The 23,323-nt window shown below is 41.4% G+C and overlaps 1 protein-coding gene across 1 annotated transcript in view; it reads left to right on the top strand.

Moving 5' to 3' along the window:
* The window catches only part of CSMD1 (CUB and Sushi multiple domains 1), a 4,503,734-nt gene that overhangs the window by 2,408,903 nt on the left and 2,071,508 nt on the right, over window positions 1-23,323 (top strand). The window contains exons 14-15 of the mRNA XM_078647516.1: window positions 11,120-11,446; window positions 20,580-20,774. Of these exons, the coding sequence (XP_078503642.1) occupies window positions 11,120-11,446; window positions 20,580-20,774 (522 nt within the window). The remainder of the gene's footprint in view (window positions 1-11,119; window positions 11,447-20,579; window positions 20,775-23,323) is intronic.

The following is a 23,323-nucleotide window of genomic DNA, read 5'->3' as shown; positions in this document are numbered from 1 at the left end:
TTCCGTCGATGTCGAAGTCGATGCGAGGTACAGCTGAAGCGATGTATTGAAAATTACCCACGCAATGACGGCGATGTGCCAGTTCTGAGTGCGATGCACTGACTTTGTTCCACGCTTTAACAGGATGCACCAGTTCCAATCCACACGAAAGGCAAGAATTAGCTGGTTCCGGACCCATGCAAAGGCGAAGATGTGCCAGTTTCATTGAGGATGCATGCGTTCTTGTCGTAGAAGCATTTCAAGCCTCACTTCTAAGGGTCCAGGATGGGTTAGCACCAGTGTCAGTCCTTCCAGCAACACAGCATTTCATCTTCCTGGCAGACTCTTCACAGGTCAAGAATTGAACTGAAATCCTGTTTCAGGGGTCCAGTACTTATACCCAGTTTACCCAGTTGTTCCATTGAAGTGGGGGACAATTCAAAGAAAGCTTTGAAGTGCACAGAAGTCCTCCCCTACTGCCCTGGCTCCAGCCTCACCACCGGGGGATATGCAGCCCTTTGTGTGTGGTCAGGACACAGCCTTTTCCGGTATAAGTGTAAGGTTCTGCACAGCTCCTCGCTCCCATCTCCCAGGAAGGCCAATCAAGACACACCTCAGCTCCCTTTGTGTGTGGTTGTCTAGAGGGAATACACAAAGCCCAGCTTACACTCAACCCAGACTGAACATAGAAGGCAGCAGGCACAAAATGGCTAAAGTGAGTAAATGCCAACTTTGCTAAACTGTAACTTGAAATCCAACTTAACCATAAGTTGTTTTAAATTGTGGGTCCAGTGACATCAAACTTGAAACGTCTATCTCTTCACAATTGGGAATTATACTTAGAAGACTTAATAAGGTGGTCCCAATGTTATCCTATGGGAGCGATAAGCCTTGCAATGGTGAAATACGAAATTTGGAGTTTCTCACTATCAAGACATGTAAAACTTAAAAGTACATGTCCTGCCTTTTAAATTAATTGCACCTTGTCCTCTGAGTCATACCCAGGCTACCTTAAGGGCGACTTAAATGTTTAAAAAGGGAAGGTTTGGGCCTGGCAGGGATTGATCTTGCAAGGTCGAAGTAGCCCTGGTTAGAGAGCTACTAAATTGGGTGTTGCAATGAGTGCTGCAGGCCTTTTAGTAGAATTTAATTAACAAGCCTTGCACGTTACTAGGGAAATATAAGTAAATTAAATATGCCAATTGGGTATGAGCAAATATTACAATGTTTAGGGTAGAGAGCTCCAGCACATTGGCCCTGGTTAGCAGTGGAAAAATTTGGGGAAGAACACCCTATGGCTTTGAGGTCTAACACCTACTTCTCTGCCTACCATCTTAGTTCTAATTTGAGATTAAGACAGTAATGCACGGTTAAAAGGTAGTAACATCATTAGAGAAGAATGTGGGTAGTACATTGGCTGGAATTCTCTCTGTAGAAAACTGGGTTACTGGATGAGGAGGTGAAACCTTAATCAAGCAGCAACTTCAATCTCTGTCAGGGTGAAACACAATAAACTCCAGATTAATTTGTGCTTAACCCTTTGGTAGCTTGGCACAAAGCAGTCAGGTTTAACTTACAGGCAGTATGTAAAGTATTTATACAGCTCTTCAAAGAGGAATAAAGTGAAAACACCACACAAGAAAACTCCCACATCAGTTGAGTAACATTTAGTATGTTATTTGATATCAAAACAACAGAAATCCAATCATTAGAACCAGAGATATGCACTTTTAAAGATTTAAGTGAAAATAGTGCCTAAAAGAGCAAAGTGCCAACTGTGGTTATCTGGTCACTCCAGACCAGGACACAGTCACGAGTTCAGGCTGGATACAGGGACGCAGTTAGGTCTGCTGAACAAAGTACCTTAAATCTTGGTTGCAAAGTGTTGTGAGATCCCACGTTGTACAGGAACAGTTCAGAGGAGTTGCAAAGCTGTGATGCAGACACCAAATTTGACCATCCTAACTGCTCCCAATTGAAAGTTAGCAGTTTTTAGATGTATCAGGGCAATCCAATGTTACCCTACTGCAGAGGAAGGCCTTGCAGTAGTGAAAATGTATTTAAAGCTTTTTCACTACCAGGAAATGCAAAGCAAGCTTAAAAGTACATGTTCAACCTTTTAAATAAACTGGACCCTTCCCACTGGGCTATTTAGGGCCCATCCTAGGGATGTCTTATATGTAGTAAATAAGAAGGTTTATGCCTTGCAAAAGGTTCATTTTGCCAGATCAAAATGGAAGATTAAATTGCAAGCACAGACTGCAACATAAGGCCTGAGACATGTTTAAAGGGCTACTTAAGAGGGTGGCAGAGTTAGTGCTGGAGGCCCACTAGTAGCATTTAACTTATGAGAGTATCACTTTACTAGAGGTGTATAAGTAAATTAAATGTGCTCATTTTGTGCAAGACAATTTTACCAGGTTTGAAGGAGAGAGCACAAGCACTTTGGCACTGGTCAGCAGCAGTAAAGTGTGCAGAGGCTTAAATCCAACCAAAATGAAATCAGCAAAAGCAGGAGGGTGGAAAGCAAAAAGTTGGGGGAAATCAATACCAAGGATGCCAAGTCCAACACTTTCACACTCTCCAACAGAGCCAGTCCCAATTCCCAATGGGAATAAATCAGTGGAGATGTATGAGGGCTATCCACTGTGCTCCGTTTCACAAGGAGAGAGGCTTTAATTCACCTCATCTTCTGAGAGAAAGAGTAACTGAAAGATTTAAACCAATGTGAGGATTAGGTACAGATCCAGGACATTCTGGACTAAATTGCAAGAGGGAGGACACTAGATGATGAGCAAGATGTTCTGGAGCCCAAAAGGATTCTCCTCGATGGTTCAGATCTTAAGATACACCCAGTTACAAATGGCACCATGTAGAATCCTCCAGCCACTGGGGAGGTCGGATGGACCTTTTCCACCGTGTTGAGAATTAGAGCCACCTACAAAGTAAGGTTGTCAAATATTATGGACATTTAGGATTACATTGAGTGAATGATGAGAGGGTAGGTTTAGTTTTAAAGGCTTTATTTATCTATATGGTTAGAATTTTAAGTATCTTTATTCAATATAGAAAAATGCAGAAATATAAAAGAAGGTTAGAAATCAGCAATCAAGACGTGCTCCATAAAGAAGCCCAATAAGCTAACTAAAGGACCTATTCTAAATAATAACCCATAAAGAGTTCTCCTGGAAGATAGCAATGTATAGAAATATGAACTCCTCTTGGAAAGTAGTTCTGGAAACTCAGCCGAATTCCCTGAAGCTGCAGTAGCAACTTTAAGAGTAATGATCTGTGCAATAGTATTGATCACTAAATTGATAAAAGAAGTCACCTCAAAGTTCTAAACGAAATCAACTCCCGATGTTGAAGAGTCGCGGGCAAGGGAAAATCCAGCAGCAAGACTACCGGACAGGTTAGGGAAAGTAGAGGTGGGTTGGTTCTAACTAGCTATGAACACTTGTTCTTATAACATTTCAAGACATGTATTTGTTTGTATTGACACCTTATCTTGATGTCCAATCAGAACGGTTTGTAACATGGTGTTGTAAGTCATGCAATGCATCTTCTTCCAATTCCCACAGCCTGCACTCTCGTCATCTGAATTGATACAGTCCATTGGAACAATTGGTACATGAGCAAAGGTTCCCATGAGAGCCCTCCTCCCTAAACGTAAGAAGCATTGTGAGCTTCAACACAGAAATAAAGGGTAGTCAGCAAATGTGAAAACATATATTGAGTTAATATTTTAGCAACATTAAAAGTCTACATCACCATTTATTCTATTCAGTTTCAATACGTGTATTATTCTTAATGGAAATGATCTAACATGAGGTGAGAGGAACTAAATGAACAATACTAAAGTCAACACATTTGTTTCTAAGATGACATCAATGTTAAGCTGTTGCACAGCACACTTTACTGTGAGCAAAGTTCAAAAAGAAGCTTCAGCCTAGTCACTGTAAAGGCTAAAGAATAGTTGCTTTGTGCAATTTTTTTAAATACATGCAATTTAAGTGATGCATTTCTAATAGCATCACTCACATCTATGTTTGTCATTCTATATTATGTTTTGATTTTATTTGCTTATTCTACTAAAAGATATTAACACATTTTATAAGTAATTTCCAAGTATGCATTTTACTAATGTTACATATGTTCTAAATTGCATAGCTAATGTGGTAAAATATGTTGATTTCTAAATATGCGGTAATTTCTCTCAAACACAAACAGAAAGTGGGGGCATGGCAAATTAAGAAGTGGCTCCAATTCCTGATCAGCCATTTCAGATTGAAGTTGAAGCACAGTCAATAGATAACTCTCAGGAATGACAGTATTGAAAAATGGAGGAAACAGCAACAGTTTGAAGTCACTCCTGTTTTCCAAAGGGATTAATTCATAAATAGACCATCCTGCATAGCAAAAATAAGCAGTTTTACAACAGAGCAAGATGAATGATCACAGACCCCCCCAAATTAAACTAGAAAATATCCCTATCATTCGAGAGAGCAAGACATCTCAACTACTGTGAATTGATCTGCTATTGCTGGGGAAGATTCCGAGATTGACACGTGCTAGTCTTAAGGTGGGACTTGAGGTATAGCCATAGCCAAGTTTGGTCGAAGAACACACGTTTTGTACTACCTTCCAATAAGCTTGATCGCCTCAGTCCAAAAGGTTGTTGGTCGGGTGGTGTTGGAGAGGATCTTGACATGGGCAGATGAAAACAGGGTCCTCTCCGATTACCAGGCTAGATTTAGGGCAGGTTCTGGTACGATCGAACAGGCGTTCAGGCTACTCCTTCTATATTGGAAGGTGGTTCAAATAGGCAAAGGCAGTCTTTATCTTGCATTTATCGACCTAAAGACTGCCTTTGACCTGGTCCCTCGTGAGCGCCTGTGGCAGGTCCTGGCCGAGCTGGGGGTCCCTAGGAATATCTTGGATATACTAATTTGCCTTCACGATGGTAATTATGCCCAAGTGAGATGGGGTTCTAAAGGGCAGAAAACCGCTCAAATACCAGTGAACAGGGGCGTCCGCCACGGCTGTGTACTAGCTCCCACCCTATTCTCTTTGTATGTGAATGGGGTGGTTGAACATCTACAACGAATACCATCTGATGCTCCAGCCCTGGCGGGTGAAAGAATTTCCTCCCTCCTGTTTGCTGGCGACACCCTCCTCATCTCAAAGACCCCGAGGGGCCTGCAGAGCCTTTTGGATAGTTTTCAATTATTCTGTACTACAAGAGGGCTGATTATCAACACCTCGAAAACAAAGTTCCTAATCCTAAATCCATCAAGGCCACTTAGGAACCCACCTTCACTAAATTGCGTCCCATTAGGGAGGGTTAGAACATTCGACTATCTAGGCATTCGCATTACTGATTCCATGCTCTGGAGATCCCACATACAAAAAATGCTCTTGAACCACAAAAGGGTACTGGGTGCAATATTAAAAGAACATCGCTCTTCATTGAGCAGACCAATTTCCCCCGCCCTCGCGATATACAAGGCCAGGGCAGTGAGCTTGGCCCTCTACGGTGCCGAACTGTGGGGCTTTTCCAACATAGATCAAATTACCAGATCTGAAAACAAATTCCTAAAAGAGTTAATGATGCTCCCCCAGAGGACTCCCACTAAGCCCTTATTGTATGACCCAGGCTGCCACTCACTCAGAGATATTGCAAGACTGCGCCCCCTTCTGTTGTGGGCCCGCCTGTGGCGGACACCAGAACTGTCAAAATACGCAGCTGGGTTAAGCGAAGTAATGGACAAGGATGGGTGGTATAAGTTCAATTGGTTAAAAGATGTAAAAAAACTCCAGTATGATCTTGATCTCAAAGAGGCATGGATAAACAGAATCTCTCCACCCAAGGCAGAAATCAAGAAGGCATATTGGCTGTGGGTTAGCAAGAATGGCCTCCTCAGTTCCAAAACAGGCAGACTGACAGAGGAGTTCATGCAGCATAAACACTCCACCCCCTAGAACCCAATCTAGACATCATACAAAAACCATATGATAGAGCTCTGTATTTTGAGTTTAGGGTAGGCTCACTTCTTACACGAGAGCTAACTGCGCAGTGGAAGCCTCCTTATCAAACATCAGCTTCCTGCCCAACTTGTGAGGCTACTCTTGAGTCAATTGCACACATTATGTTTGTTTGCCCAGCCTACCAAGTGCCAAGAGAGCGCTGGCTCAAACCAATCTGTAAACAGCTGCGCACCCGTAGCTGTCATGCTGCGTTGCGTATTTTAAGAACTGACGCACGGGATCTCTATGCTTGTGGACTGGCTAAATTTTTAAGATGGGTATGGAGTATCAGATCGAGAAATTTGAATGTCAATCTCTAAATACTCCCGTGGTCATGTGTTTCCCGATTTTTACATTTTGTACTTTTTTCTACACTGAATAAGCTATTTTTTAATCTATTTATTATTCTTATTTTTAATGAATTTCGCAAGTTTAATAACTATGGTACATTGTCCATTTTTGAAAATGTATTTTGTCTTATCTGTATAATTTTTATTCTGAAATGAACAGCTTTTAAGATATGCACTATCGAAATAAAGCTTTTTTTGATACTGACACACGTTTTGTACACATGCTGGGTGTAGAGTTAGACCACTCAACAGTTGTGTCATTGCCTGGTGTGGTCAGGGCAATTTTAGTCTTTTTCAGTTCAAATCAGAGGAAGAGAAACGATTCTGCCATTATAAAGCCAGTTATATGATGTGTATGACAGCAAACCTAACACTGACATTGCTACTTATGGCATCTCTGCTGATTTTAAAGGATGAAAGGTCATGCATCACAATAAAGTTAGATACATGAACAATTAAACTCTATTGATTCACTTGCCTTATTCACCATACTTCTGTCTAGATCCCTCCTGTTACATTTTTTGTTTGCCTTAAAATGGTGCTGTGTGCCATTATCCATACTTATAGCATTGTACAAAGCATGACTATTGCTCATTTAGGGGCATATTTACAAGCCCTGTACGCTTCCAGAATGTCACTTTTGTGACATTCTGATAGCGCACATTGCTTAGCCATATCTACATTGCTATGTAAAGCCACCCTGCATAGCTTTTCATGGGCTTGTAGATATGAGTAAGGCCTAGCAGCGCAAGTCGTTGCCTTGCCTTACTCTGCGGCAAAGAGGCATTCCATGGGTGTTACTGTGGGTGTTCCCACGCAACACCCATGGTCTTTGACTCTGTCCCAGATTTATAATATATTGTAAACCGAGAACAGTGCCAAAACCTTGTGCCTCCCTAGCACAGGCATAACAAGGATCCTCATGTATTCCTCTATCCACATGAGCTGCATTGTGCAGCACACATGAAACAAGCAGAATGCCTCCACTGATTGGTTTGTGCACGACGGTATTCCGTCCTCCACAAAAACAACCCTGCCAACAACACACACACTTGCACCATGGTGCAAGGGTGCCTGCGTTGATGCACGGCTGCTAATTGTGCATTGGCTGAAAGGACAGGAATGCACAGTATCTTATAAATAAGGTGCATTCCTGCCCTTTTGAACCGGCGTAGGGCAGTGCAGCAAAATGACTTTTGGCGCAGCCTTACACCAATTCCTTGTAAATATGCCCCTTAGTCTTTCAATAATGACCAGTAGATCAAGTTTTTATGGAACATTACACATTGAACAGCATTGAATTGAATTGGGTACATGTAAAGCGCAACATGTTTCTCTGGAAGGAGCATCCTGGCGCTGAGTGGTTTAGGATCAAACTAAGCGGAGAGTAGTAAGTCACTATATGAGTGATCGGCAAAAGTCATACGATGCTCTGTAGATCCAAGTTTTTAGTGCCTTCCTAAACTGAGTTTCTGTTTTCACGAGCCTCAGTTGAGCTGGCATGAGATTCCATTAGAGGATACCGATTTCCCTCCCTTGGATTTAAGTCTAAAGTAGGGAGGCTTAAGGAGGTTTGCCCCGGAAGATCTAAGAGTCCTTGCAGTAACATATGGGGAAAATTTGGCTGAAAGATACACTGGACCAATATTTGCTGCTGCTCTAAAAGTGATTAAGAGGATTTTAAATAAAATTCTCCTATGTAGAGGTGGCCAATGTAGTGGTTTTAGCGCTGCCGATACAGATGACCTATGAGGGAGCTTCAAAATTAAGCGGGCTGCCGCGTGTTGGACCATTTGGAGTTTCTTAAGTGTGGATTTATTGACCCCTGCCAAAAGGCTGTTACAATAGTCTAGGCGCAAGAGGATCAATGCCACTGAGACAGTCTTCCTAGCGGCAAGAGGAATGAAATCAAAGAATTTTTAAAGGTTTTGATTAGACTCAAACCAGTCCCTGCCATCGTCAAGGCATGTGGTCGAAAGGCGAGTGAGTTGTCAAACTGCACTCCCAAATTGGTTGCTACTTCAACGGTAGACGGGGGGACTATCGCATCTTCTGGCCGCACTTGGTTGAAAGGGGTTGTCTTTCCCCATCAGAAGGATCTCCGTTTTATAAGAATTGCACCAGAGATGATTATCCTTCATCCATTGAATGACCTCCGATAGGCAAAATGTAAAGTTTGCTCCTGCAACAGTTGAATCTTTGTTCACAGATAGAATCAATTGAGTGTCGTCGGCATAGGGCGTCACATCAATCTCAAATGACGAGATCAATGAAATGAGAAGGGTCATGTATACATTAAACAATAAAGGACTAAGTGAGGAGTCCTGTGGGACTCCCGCCGTAATTGTTTGTTCGGCAGAGAGAAATGTGCCAAGAGAAACGGCTTGCCTACGAAGGGCAGGGACCACTGCCTGCCCTTAAAAAAATGAAAATGAAACGTTTAATTTTTCTTTTTTAAATGCATCCCTTTTTCCTTTAAGGAAAATGGGCTACATTTAAAAAAATAAAGACTGCTTTTTTTGAAAGCAGTCCCAGACATGGTGGCCTGCTGACCTCAGCAGGCCACCATCCCTGGGAGTGCTAGCATTCCTAATGGGGTCGCAAGTTTGGACTGCCTCATGAATATTCATGAGACATGCAATTTGCGGCCCCACTAGGAATCGCTAACAGTGTCTATAGTGTTATACATCCCAATATGCGAGTCGCAAATGCAACGTAATTTGCGAGTTGCAAATTGGTGGGTTGCACATCTTGCCCAAAGTGTGTGAGCAGGTGGAAACTAGGACTCAGTCTAAGGGAGTTAATGTTAGTGGAAGGCATGATCAGTTGCAACAGGGATATAGTGTAAACAAACTATTCTAGGTGAAAAGCTAGGTTAAAATAACTGTAATAAAATTGAGGTAAACAAATAAAAATATTAAGAACCATGTGTTATAAACCTAACGATGTTTAATTAGAGTCATGAAGCAACTTATTACATGGGAATTCAATTTGCTCCAACGTAACTCTGGGGGAAATTTAAATATCCCAGAAATACCTCTACTGTTGCTAAATATCATTTAATGGCACAAGGACGATGAGGTAGGCATTAGGAGAGCAGGACCTTTGTGGCACTTGTCGCAATACTGCACTGGTTGAATTTCCAAAGCATTAGAAAAGATGATTGAGCACTGTTGACATTAAAAAAAAACAATGTTGCATAAATAGGCACATCTTGCTGCCAAATCATGACATGCGGTCTTTGGGTATGTTAATGGTGTTTCGTTCAGTGGCTCGATGTTTCTCGCTTTATTCAGCTAATTTATAGTTGCAGGCTGAGATTTAAGTGGACCCCATTCCATTGAACTGGTCTTGCAAAACCATCAGTGACGACTTTTTGTACCGTTGGAAAGATACAAACATGATCTTCTCCACCAGTGTCAGAAGTATTGTATATTCACACTAGCGAACAGAATTTGACTTGCTTGCCAACATTTAATACACATCTTTAAAATTAACCCAAATTGCTACACTCACGTTAACGAGATTAAAATTGCTCACATTCATCTTTTACACTGCTCTCAAGCTAACAGCACTTCCTCCTAAAGAAAGTGACACAGATTCTCCCTGAAACCTACAAGTTTAGGTCCTGTTGTTGTCCCTCGATTTCACAAGCACACTGGTTGACGGTCTCTTTGACACCATTCTGTCCCTCCAGACAGACAGTCTGCAACCTGCAGCATCCATGTTAACCTTCTTACACACCCTATTGATGGCTGCCCTTCTAGGAGTGATTAACCTGCCATTATGGTCACTGTGACCATGCCACCCTCCTAGCACTGCCACTGTCTCTTGGTGCTGAGGGGGCTTCTGTAATGCCCCCACCCGCCCCATCTGCTTTCAATACTACGTTGACAGTTTCATATGTGCCAAGGAATTGAATAAACCTTAAGTCACTTGCACGGTAAAAAGTGATGCGGCAGCTGTATGGCCATGGAAGCCACGTCATCCCTCGTCATTCTCTATCCTTCCAAAATGTCTCCGTTCGAAGAGGGTGGTTCCTCCCCTCTCAACAGGGTCCAACCTGCAAATAATTCTGAGTCATGTTTCTTGACTCACACCACCTTTCAGTTCTCTGCTGTAATACGTACTTTAGACGTGCACTCTACAAATATTCATGCATATGAAGAAGTATGCAGCAGAACCTTGTCAAAGAGTTGTGTCAATATCAATATGTTATTTTGCTATCTAATAAAAGGAACGTAAATATTTCAAGCTTAGCTTCTATGAGTTTTTCTGGTAGGTCTAAGCACCTCGGCCCTCAGAACCTAATAAGAATAGCACATATGTGTCTTGACATTTTTTTCAGCAGGAAGAAAACGTGCACATTTGAACACTGCAAGTGGCATATTCACGTACGGTCGTATTTCTTAAATAACTGTGTTTAATACAATATAATTTAAGTGAGATACATGTTTAGACTCTCGTAGAACTCTTAAAAACCTTCGATTAATGTCACCATTGTGTAAAAATCATATAAAACAGATTTTTGTTGAAATATATATTAATGATACAAATGAAGAGTTTTTCAAAATGAGCTTGTACCATCGATCTTGCAACAGAGTAATACACGATCATTATCTGCAGTGAGAAAATCTGTTTGTCTCTTTAAAAATGCATTTAAAGTGTTAGTAGCTAGAAAGTTGTGTGTGTAGGAAACAAACAGAACGAAGACAATATGCGCTAATTACCGAAATTAACCTAATTAAATATCTTCTATGCAGTCTCATGCTTCTTCAACTTCACAACGCCATCTGGAATTATTCTCTCGCCGAACTACCCCGACGAGTATGGAAACAACATGAACTGTGTCTGGCTAATAATCTCAGAACCTGGAAGCAGGATTCATTTAATTTTCAACGATTTTGATGTGGAACCACAGTTTGATTTTATCTCAGTAAAGGATGATGGCATTTCTGATTTGCCAGCCCTTGGCACTTTCTCTGGCAACGATGTTCCCGCTCAAATTGCTAGTAATGGGCATATTGTACGGCTGGAATTTCAGTCAGATCATTCTACTACCGGAAGAGGCTTCAATATCACTTACACAAGTAAGTCAGTGTTTATATTTCAAATCGATTTTTAGATAAATGTGTGTATGTTTTCAAAGTAGTCACCAACAAAACAAAGGTCTAATTCAGACATGTAGTCACACACCTAGTTAAATGTTGATGTGAGAAGAGCACCAAGTGCAATTGCAAATTCAAAGTGTGGTTCATAATTTTAATTAGCTATCGGATTCCAGTTCAAACTTGAAATTGCATTATTATGGTGTGCACATATCTCAGCGTGAAAAGGTGTGGGGATTTCAGTGCAGGGAGTGGCGGCTGGCAGGGGTGAGTGCCGTGGTTTGGTGCTCAGAAGGGGACAGGGATGCTTAGCATGTTCCTCATCAGGCTGTGTTAAGCAAGTCTAGTGAGGAAGAGGGAAAGTGTGCAGGACTGTTTGGTCGGACCGAGAGGGCCGGCCAAGCAGTCATGCTCATTTGGAGTGGGCAAACCGCTCCTCCTCCGTAGCCCAGCTCCACCTGCCCATACCCAGCCCTTAGTGAAAAATAAAATAAGAACCAGGGGCCATATTATCAAGGAAGCTGCGGTAGTTTATCGCCGCTTTACCGGCAGGAAACTGCCGATAGAGCGGCGATAATGGCCTTGATAATATGCGATTCGAATTTCAATCGAAGCCCAGGTTGGATGTTCACACATCTAACCTGGGCTTCGATTGAAATTCGATTCGCATATTATCAAGCCCATTATCGCCGCTTTATCAGCAGTTTCCTGCCGGTAAAGTGGCGATAAACTACCGCAGCTTCCTTGATAATATGGCCCCAGGTTATTATCATTTTATTTTTCTTCTACACCTCCTCCACCTTAGAAGAAAAGCTGCCACTGAGGGCAGAGGCCGTAGAGCAAGGCAAGTCAATAGTTTAATACGGAGAGCAGATCCCGAGGAGAGGCAAGGCCCAATTCTGGCTCTAGAGCTATGCCCTGAAAATATTTGGCATTGAAATCATACAACAAACTTTATATTACAAAATGGTATGGTGTCTTCAAAATTTATAGCATGTTTCTTAAACACGCAAAAGAATTTCAACTTAACATATCAGATTATATCCCTGCACCAAGAAGTACTTTTTAAAGGTGAGCAGAAATGGAGAAACATTCCTGTCCTCGCTGTGATGAAAATGCTATTCATGAACTAAGATCGATTCGTGAAAACCTCTCATATGTCCCCTGTGTTTGGCCTAGGGCTCCGTGTCAACTGTGATTCTGTAACACGTTACCAAATCACAATTTAGGTTTCATAAATAATACAGAATCATTTTTGGGAAGAGGCATGTAAAGGGCGCCCCTTGCAAATACAGATTCCTTAAACTATGTATTAGTGTTTTTTGGGAACAAAATCTGGTTGTCACTAAATCCAAATTGGCGATAACCATTCGTAAATGAGAAGGGGTCCTTTTTGTGAATTACCTCAAAATTATTTTTTAGGAGCCACCAGTGATCCATGGGACCACTGCCTGCTCGTGAAAATAATTAATTTACTATTTTAAACACATTCTGTCTTCCTTTTAGGAAAACGGGATTCATTTAAAAAAGATTTGCTTTATTTAAAAGCAGACACATACATGGTGGTTTGATGACCCCTAAAGTCCACCATGCCGCTGACTGTAACCAATCATAGTGGGTCTTAATTTGTGACCTCCCTCATTAATGAGGTCGGTCGAATTCTGTCTCCTTACAAATCTGTATATGTGTATTTGGTTCACAAAATACCAATGCATTTTGTAGAAATCGGTGCCCAAATTGCACTCACTTAAATTAAATCCACTTTAGCATATTCCTAATAAAGAATGGGTGATGGGCAGATTTCATATTTTATTTTTGGCAGTTTCACATAGTGAAAACCTTGCTCACGGATATAGGAGCGCTTCACAAAAGACAAAGATTGCTTTACACATGTTGTTTATGACACAGTGACATGATCCAATATTTACAGGTTGCCAAGTCCAGGATTGTACCTGGTTCCCCATGTCACATGGTCATCATTTGTAGTCACTAAGCCACATGGCCTCCTATGAAAGTATGGCTCATCCTGGATTTGAGTTTCCAAGTGGGTCTCGAGCTGGGCCTGTGCCAAGTATCTGGTTGAGCCTAGCTCGAGCTTCCAGTGGCTCACCCACCTTAATGAGCACCTGAAAAATAAGGTGACAACTAATATTTCCAAAAATTTGTGATTTGTCAAAAAATGTGCAGATATTTTGTCACTCTTAAATAGGTTGCAGATTTATTCCTACCACTGGAGGAGTACATCAGTATTCAAGGAGGTAAAGGAAAGGCAAAAATCCTAAAATAGACAGGAGAGTTGAGGAAGTACCTGCGAAAAAGTCAAATCTCCACAGAAAACGCATTACAGTTTACCATATTCACTCATGCTTTACATTTATTATTCAGAAATACACTAGATAAATATCCAAATGTTTACATTTGTATGTACACAAGTACTCTTTGAAAGTTACAGCCACACATGCATACTCCTGGACATTTTTGTGAATTTTAAAAATGTCAGAAGTCTGATCCAACTGGGACAAGGTTGCAACTGTATTTGTGAATTGTGCATTTTGCTGTGAAAATGCTACCTTATCATATGGATTGTATTAGACCTCTAGAGTTGTATTAAGTGCGGCACAATAAGAATATATCATTGGTATTCCTTGGGTATTAAGAACTCATTTTAGAATGCACGATTTGGGCATCACTACATCAGATTGTGTTTCTAGTGATGTGAAGCTGTTGCCAGGGCTTCTTGTACCACACAGTGGTATGCTATAGATTCTCTTTAATTAAAGCTTTCTATACAAAGAAAACAAGAATTAGGATCATGTACATTTACAAATGCAGGGCATGTTGCTTCTTACAGGTATGTACCATAACCATGCCAGGCAGTGTCACCAGGGGACATGTCCAATTATTGACAGGTAAACAGTATAGGAATAATGGCAAGCAGCAAAGCATGACATGTGGTGTGCCCACACTACACAATGTAATTCCCAAACTAATTAAAGAAAATACAAAATTAATTCATGAGAAAAAAAACACTAACATCATCAAAATTGTTTGAAGCAAACAGAAGATACAACTTTGAAACGCCTCAGGGCAAAAACAACCAAGAAAAAAAAGGCACCATACAAAAGTCACTGTTTTTGGTTGACGAGAACATAGGTCCAATGCCAGGCCAACCTCAATGGAGCAGAGGCCAGATATATTTATTGGTTCATTGCAGTCAAAGATTATACCTTCTGACTTTGGGACTGATTTAGAGTTTGACAGATGGGTGCTCTGTCACTAATTTGATGGGTTTCTGGTTCTCTCAATATAAGTGCCTTAGGATATAATGCACTTGAAATTTGGCAGTCAGGATTATCAATCACATTTATAACAAAGTACATATCTGCCAGACTCTAAATCAGGTCCTTAGTTGTTTTAAGAAAGTCAAATCTTCAAGCGGGGCATCATCCAAGGCTGTGGCCAGCAAAGGTCTCTAGAAAAATCAATAATTTGTGTGCATTAGTCCATGAGTGTCTGCCTTTAATAAAAAAAACTATTACACTGCTCTGCTGTTTCCACGTTGGGTTCATGTTTGGCCTATAGTGTGCTCATAACTTGCAAGTCAAAGAAATTCATGCCTACATCAGGACCCGTTCCTCGAGATGAGTAAGAGACATATTCAAATTATGTGTTATTACCAAGACATAGCTATTCAATCTAGCAGAATGCCATTAGTCATTGAAATAGCAGTCATATAGGAGATAGATATAAACTCAAGGAAACAAGCCAGGCAACACCCATATTGCACAGCAAGTGACTCTTGAAATAGATGAACCAAAATACATTTAGCCATGGTTCTTCAGTCCAGGGATACACAGTTCACAAATGTATTGTAGCCAGCAGATTCTTCATATATACATCCCACCAGGGCAGTTCTTCCGGTGCCAACAATTCTCGTTGTCCTGTTCCCTGCCAAGGGTTCATGGGAAAATAATGTCATCAACATCCTTTTATACAAGTTTTCACCTCTGACTAGGCAAGTTTGAAAAATACCATCATCCTCATCATCATCATTGATAACTTTAGTTCGGTCACCACAGACCATAAAAGTACAGATAAAATACATACATACAAACACGAAATAGGTAAAACAAAAAATACATGTCCAGTAACATTTAACTAAGAATACATTAAACCTTAATAGTTATCAAGTTAGACAGAATAAAATCTAGAAATAGACATGATTTATCTTAAAAAACGTTTCCGTCTACGCCACATGCCAAGTAGGAACCGTGAGACAGCAAACACAATAGGAGGGTGGGTGTCATACCTAAGGACGCTTGGACACATTGGCGGACACCTAAATTCCTACAGAGTGGGATCAACCAACATTTCCTTGTGAACTGATAAGCAGGGCAAAAAAACAATACGTGAAATACATCCTCACGCTTATAGTTACAATGCCGGGCACCCAGGGTTCTCTGTATTAGCCCATTTACAAGTAAATGCCCTGAGTGGAAGACTGCTGATCCTAAACTGCATGTAGAGTTTCCTCGCTAGTGAGGGATAAATTATGTCCAAAAAATCCTCCTTTTTAGATTCGATTTTTACTTGGAGGAACTCTATCGTCAATTTTCCTACGGTAGTACACCTCTGTAAGGATAATGAGTTGTAGTTCCTGAGATGGTGTAACAGGTCTGCCTTGGTAATCCCTGGACAACTTTCTTTGGGGTTATCCCACCGCTCAGGTAAGCCAATACAGTTACTAAGTGCCCTAATATGTAGGAGCCACATAATGTTCTTTGTTTTTAAAGAGTCCCACACCTCTATAAATTCTTCTTTGTAAGAAGCCAGTTCAGGAACTGACCATAGTCTCTTCCAGTACAGCATCGACCATGCAGCTACTACCTCCTCTATGGGTCTAACCCCAGGTCCATACGTAGGGGAATAAGTGGTGTACTAACTGGCAAACCCAATAGATTCCTCATGAAGGTATGCTCAACCTTCATGAGGCTGGGTGTACGTTGGTGTCCCCATAATTCTGCCCCATACATAGAAGCCATTCTGGCCTGAAGTCTGTAAATTTCAACGACCGGGGCCGCTGGCTTAAAGTCTGAGGTTCTCTGCACTTTACCAATTCCACCCACCACTTGGGATAGCGTAAGGGCCGCCTTTGCTGTCTGAATACCCCAATCGTAACTTTCCGATAAGTACTCAAAGGTCCTAACTCTTTCCAGAGGAGTGCCATTCAGGAGCGGGTTTGGACGGGTCTGTTTAGGGGGATTAAAAATCATGAACTTAGTCTTATCTAAGTTTATCTCTAGACCACGCAATGTGCAAAATGCTGCGAAACCGTCCAGTATGCGTTGGATGCCCGTTGATGTTTTAGACAACAGCAGAGTGTCATCCGCAAACATCAAAGGGGGCACCCGTCCGGACGCTAGCCTTGGGGCATCGTTGTCCTTAACTCTAAGCAGATGTTCAACTAGGCCGTTTATATAGAGACAAAACAAAGTTGGGGCCAGGACACAGACCTGGCGAACCCCCTTCTTCATGGGAAACCGAGCTGTCAGTTCACCATGTCTCCCACACCTAACTTGGGCATAATTATCCGTGTGGAGTCTATTCAAGACATCCAATAAATAGGCTGGAAGGCCCAGATCCATTAATACTCTCCACGGCTTTCCCCTGGGGACTAAGTCAAAAGCGGCCCGCAGGTCAACAAAGATGAGGTACTGGCTGCCACCCTCCACTCTCACCGTTTTCCAAAATAATACCTGGAGCCTAAATATTTGGTCTAGGGTAGATATACCCATCCTAAACCCAGCCTGTAGAGTACTCAAAATCTCATTTTCCTCCATCCAGCCCTGGATTCTGTCTAAAATAATCCTACCCATCAGTTTTTGCATAGTGTCTATCAAACTGATGGGCCTATAGTTAGACGGAGTTAGAGGGCATCCTTTTTTATGGGCAGGGACTATCTCAGCTCCAAGCCAGGTTTCTGGTGGGTCCATCCCCTTCAATAGTGCATTAAATAAAACAACCAGATATGGTGCCCAAATTTTCGGCTGAGACCGAAATAGATCCCCAGGCAACGTATCTAAACCAGGCGCCTTGTTGGGTAGAAGTTTAGCTATTGCAGCTTCAACCTCAACAAGCGTGATGTCAAAAAGCCCATCCAGTCAATACTCATGGAGGGCTCCTGGTGGGGCCACTGTAATCCTACCCAGCACAATATCCAAAGGCCCCGCCAATCGATACTCATGGAGGGGTCCTGGGGTAGAAAGCGAGGGAGTCTCCTCAGCCTCACACAACACAGCATCCATCGGCCCCTCCAATCGACACTCATGGAGGGGTCTGGGGATAAAGACCGAAGAGGCCTCCTCAATGGGATTAGCATAAAGTGCTCCAAAATAGGCTTCCTAGACCGCAGGTGCTATGTTCGATACGGGTGCTAATCCACCCTCACGCGCGCCAAAACTAACAATGGCCCAAAATGATTTTGAATCCTTACGTAAGAGTGCTGATCTTAGTTCTTCCCATCTATTCATCTCCCAGTCTTTCTTTTCCCTGTTGATAACCTGATTATACTTAGTCCGACATTGTTTAATGGCGGTTTTATCCTTTTCTTTTATTGCGGTTAGCAGATCTTTTTTTGCTTTCCGACAGGATGCATCATACCAGGGATGGGTTAGAACTGGGCTTAGCTTCGTACTACCATGAGGGTAAAACACATCAGACAGTTTAGCGACCAACTGCTTATGCGTTTCTAAGATCTTGATCTGAAAATCTCGCTGGGGGTCTTTTGAACCCAACTCTCCCATTTCTACCAACTGCGGTAGTGCCAGCTGGTATAATCTAGCACGTTTAGTTGGAGAACTCTGCAAATGGCACCATTTAACTCTCCTCCTGTTGTTAGTTAGAAGGAGGGACTGTTGAGCAGCATTAGGCTCATGGGCAGGGTTAGACAACCCAAAACTCCCAGGTTTCATTGTCAGGACCAGGGCATTATGGTCACTGTCTCTCCTCTTATGTACCCTAAAATCCAGGATCTTATCCCAATGTCTGAGCTCAACCATTATATAATCAATAATAGAGTTTTGCCCTACTCTATTAAAAGTTGGTGAGCCCGGCCTATCTGGATCTACCCTCCCATTACATGCCCGCAAGGACGCTGTAAGGGAGAAGGATTTGATTTGAAGAGCCAATGGGGTCCATGCTCTAGCAGGTGGTATCTGCGGGTCTGGGATACACCAATACTGGTCCTTATCAGCTAATCCTCCTATATCTAAGCTACAAAGAGGTTCAAATTGACAGTTAAAGTCACCGCCAACTATTAGGGCTACTGTTGTATCGAGAGTCAGGATAAACTGCCTTAGCGTATCAATAGTGCCAGATTCCTGCCACTCTTCATAGGCCTGGAATAGATATTAAGTAAGGCAATCCGTGTGGAATCTAGCAACGTTAAAAGAACACATTGGACGTCGGGTGAATCAGCTGGAATATGGGCTGATTTGGCACCCAGGTGCGTACCCACCAATGTGGTTAGGCCTCCCGAAGGTCTTCCCCTTCCCCGAGTTGTAGCCAAGATATTAAAAGTGGCAATTCCAGCCATTACAGTCTCTTCCAATGCCCATGTCTCCTGCATCAAGCAGATGTCGTGTTTTTCTATAAAAAGACCCCACTCGGGAATCAATAGTTTATTTCTAATCCCTGCCAGATTCCAGGACAGGATTTTGATACTACCCTCTATTGCCCTGGTACCAGTAAGACCTAGTTCTCTCACTGGGCTATATTCCCCAACATGTAAAGTTTCATCAGTTTCTTCCCCACTAGGACCCATTGGCCTCACGATTTCTTGCGTTCTTTCTTTATCCCCTACAGTTGGCAACTCAACTATAGTGTCGCCTACCTCCGTCTGTGTCTCAGGAGATTGGGTATCATTATCTACAGCCGGGTTATCCTTCCCCTTAATCTGCCCCACATTATCCCTGATTGCCACCCTTCCCCCGACCCCCTCTTGTTGGATAGTAATTGTACACTTGGGACGGATTTAGAGTTTGACAGATGGGCACTCCGTCACGAATATGACACATTTCCGGTCTCCCTTATTATAAGTGTATTAAGATAAAATGCACTTGAAATTAAGCAGACAGGATATCTAGCACTTTTGTGACAAAGTTCCCATCTGCTAATCTTGAAATCAGGCCCTCAGTCTTTTTATGAAAGTCAGATCTTCTGGGGGGGCAGCATCCAAGGTTGTGGCTGGCAAAGGTCTCTTAAAGGCTAAAGTGCTTTTGGGTATTAGTCCATGCATGTCTGTCTTTAATCAAAAACTATTACACTGCTCTGCTGTTGCTATGTTGGGTTCAAATGTAACCATTTCTATCTTCTCTTATTTTGGCTTACCACTACATACAATTGGGGGGAGAAGATGTGGCCTAACGGCTAGAACAGTCGACCTAGAAGCTCGGGATTCAGGCTCAAGTCTAGGCACTCGACATCTTGTAATTCTGGGCAAATCATTTAATCTATCTGTGCCTAACAAAAATGAATGTATCTGTCTGTTATGCAACTGGTGCTCATGTAAAGCGTTTCTGGTCGAGTTTGTGCTATATGAAAATCAGCAAAAAAAATGGTGTAGGAAGAATGTATAGACTAAATCAGCTCAGTGCTACAAATTCAACAAAGGACACAGCAGAAGACAATGTGCATTATGCACAGAGCCCTCAGGATGCAAAGCTGTCTAACCATCTAAATTAAAATAAACAATATTTCATGCCTCCTCAACCATGACTCACAATATATTGCTTAGGAATCACGTGGCCTAATGTGACATAGTGGCAGTAACATAAAAGCAAGAAATGCAACTTTGAGTTTTTAGTTTGGGCCAGATAAGCAATCATATCAACTTCAGAAAGCTTCAACAACCCATTTGCTGATAAGTGATTTTGTATATTCATTCCACACATGCCTTCTTTATATTTTTTGCTATTGAACTTACTCTATTTCAATCATCTTACTTTTTTGTAAAAGAGCTCCCAGGGATCCTCATTGGGTGTAAAAGGCTTAAAGTAACACCATTTACTTGTTATAAACCTATGAATAATAATATTCGCTTTCTGTTTTTTTGCAGCCTTTGGCCAGAATGAGTGCCATGATCCTGGAATTCCTATGAACGGACGGCGTTTTGGCGACAGATTTCTTCTTGGAAGCTCTGTTTCTTTTCATTGTGATGAGGGTTTCATAAAAACTCAAGGATCAGAGACAATTACCTGCCTTTTACAAGATGGTAATGTTGTATGGAGTGCTACAGTTCCACGATGTGAAGGTGAGGAGGGGGCAGGCAAATAGAGCCGACTTGTGTAATTTTAAAGACGTGTGTGTGTGTGTATACATACATATATATATATATATATATTCACTGAAAAAACCATAGGTTATAGACCATATATAGTTAGGAATTAGCATTTACAAAACCTTGAAAATTCACTGAAAAAACCATAGGTTATAGACCATATATAGTTAGGAATTAGCATTTACAAAACCTTGAAAATTCACTGCAAAAACCATAGGTTAGAGACCATATATAGTTAGCTGGACATTTTATTGACATAAAACCAATGAAATTCCATATATAGTTAGTTGCACTAACTATATATCGCGCACCCGCAATCCACTGCTGATGATGTCACATATTACATCATTCATGACATGGTCAGTGACATCACTGATGACATCACTGATGACATCTCAAATGACATCACTGATGACATCACTGATGATATCTCATTTGACATCAATGGTCACATCAATGATGATATCATTAATGTGACAATACAATGCATCTCCTCACACTTTGATATAACCTCTGTTACACCCAGTGTTAAATACAGAGTATAATTTTTGAAACCATAGACACACCAATACTAGTTACTACATACACACTCACTGATTCCTACGTCTACACACACATTCACTCATTCACCCATACAATCATTCATACATACAATCACTCATCTTTACAACACTATCATATGCACTCATACACCTATACAGACACTCACACTCTGCCACTCATCCATGGAGTTACTCACACACCTAGTCAGTCCTGTAAAGAATCAATCACACTTCCATTTTCTAATCTATACAGTTAAACATAGAGTACCTTACATTTTCAAACATATACTAACACATACTTACTCTCTTATACAATCATTGATACAAGTACACATTGATCTGCACAGAGTCACACATCTCCCAGCCAGCCACACATACACTCAGTCTCCCATACAAATACTTGGACAATCAATTAATAACCCATATAGTTACTCATATAGCTACTGATCAACACATGCAGCAGTTTACAGAACAACAGACATAATAATGCACAAATTAAGACAGTTTAGTCACTAACCCATGCACTCAGTGAGACACATTTAATCACTCACTCATACAGTCAGTCACCCACCTACTAAATGCTTCATCCAGACACTTATACATCTACTCATTCTTCAATATGTAAAACATATTTAAACTTTACAGAAACACACAGTCACTGGATGATGTCATCAGTGATGTCATCAGTGATGTCATTTGAGATGTCATCAGTGATGTCATCAGTGATGTCACTGACCATGTCATGAATGATGTAATATGTGACATCATCAGCAGTGGATTGCGGGTGCGCGATATATAGTTAGTGCAACTAACTATATATGGAATTTCATTGGTTTTATGTCAATAAAATGTCCAGCTAACTATATATGGTCTCTAACCTATGGTTTTTGCAGTGAATTTTCAAGGTTTTGTAAATGCTAATTCCTAACTATATATGGTCTATAACCTATGGTTTTTTCAGTGAATTTTCAAGGTTTTGTAAATGCTAATTCCTAACTATATATGGTCTATAACCTATGGTTTTTTCAGTGAATTTCAATGGTTTTTTTAATAGCAAATATCATAAGCTGTCGAATGTCAAGTACGTGGTAAGTAAAAACATTTTCGTGTTTATGCACACTGATCTGCTTTGAATGCTGCCCCCCACCCCTCATTTCTATTAGGAGTACTCTCTCTTTGCAGATAGTGAAGGGTAGTTAACGCAGCCCTTTGCCCCCTTTGTAATCCGGCGTGCCTGCTTCTCTCTCCATTTGATTGATTGTTCTCTTTGGTTCATTCTCTATTTACAAACAAGCACAGAGTCGCAATACTCTGTTTAGTCTTTGCAGATAGCAAAAAATCGTGTAAAAAAACAAAAGGAATCGAGCAAAATCAGTAGGCCACTAATGGGATCTCTTTTTGACCTCGCTAAAATAGAAACATTAGGAACAACCTGTTGAAAATAGCAATGCGTATGTACATAAGCGGCGTTCATTTGTGTTCACAGTACCCCTTGTTGATTGTTTGAATCGAGCATTGAATTGTTAGAAGTTGGTTCTCTTAAGGATCTTCTCTGCCTGCAAACGAGGAAGAATAGGAATATTCTCTCTCCCTTTGCAGATAGTGAATGGTAGGTAACGCAAGCCTTTAACACGTCGTACCTATTTCATTCCTCATTGATTGATTGATTGTCCGAACATTGACTGTTTGGGAATTAGTTCTTTTTGGAGGTATTCCCTGTTTGCAAATAAACGTAGGAAAATCTTTGCAAGTAGTGAAAGGGTACGTAATGCGGACCTTTCTCCCCCGTTGTAATCTGTCATGCCTATCTACTCCCCACTGATTGATGCACCTGTTTCACCCGGACCATTTACTAGAGATACGTCATCTGGCCCGACCAGAGAGCACCCCTAGTGAAAAGGACATATGCAATAATAACGAAGTGATCACTGTATCCTGTTAACAGAAACTTTAGCATGAAACAACCTGGAAAGAAAAGAA

The sequence above is a fragment of the Lissotriton helveticus genome, chromosome 6, assembly GCF_964261635.1.
Source record: "Lissotriton helveticus chromosome 6, aLisHel1.1, whole genome shotgun sequence".
Taxonomy (NCBI): domain Eukaryota; kingdom Metazoa; phylum Chordata; class Amphibia; order Caudata; family Salamandridae; genus Lissotriton; species Lissotriton helveticus.
The sequence above is the reverse complement of the archived record's forward strand: the minus strand, read 5'-3'. Positions and strand labels throughout refer to the sequence as shown.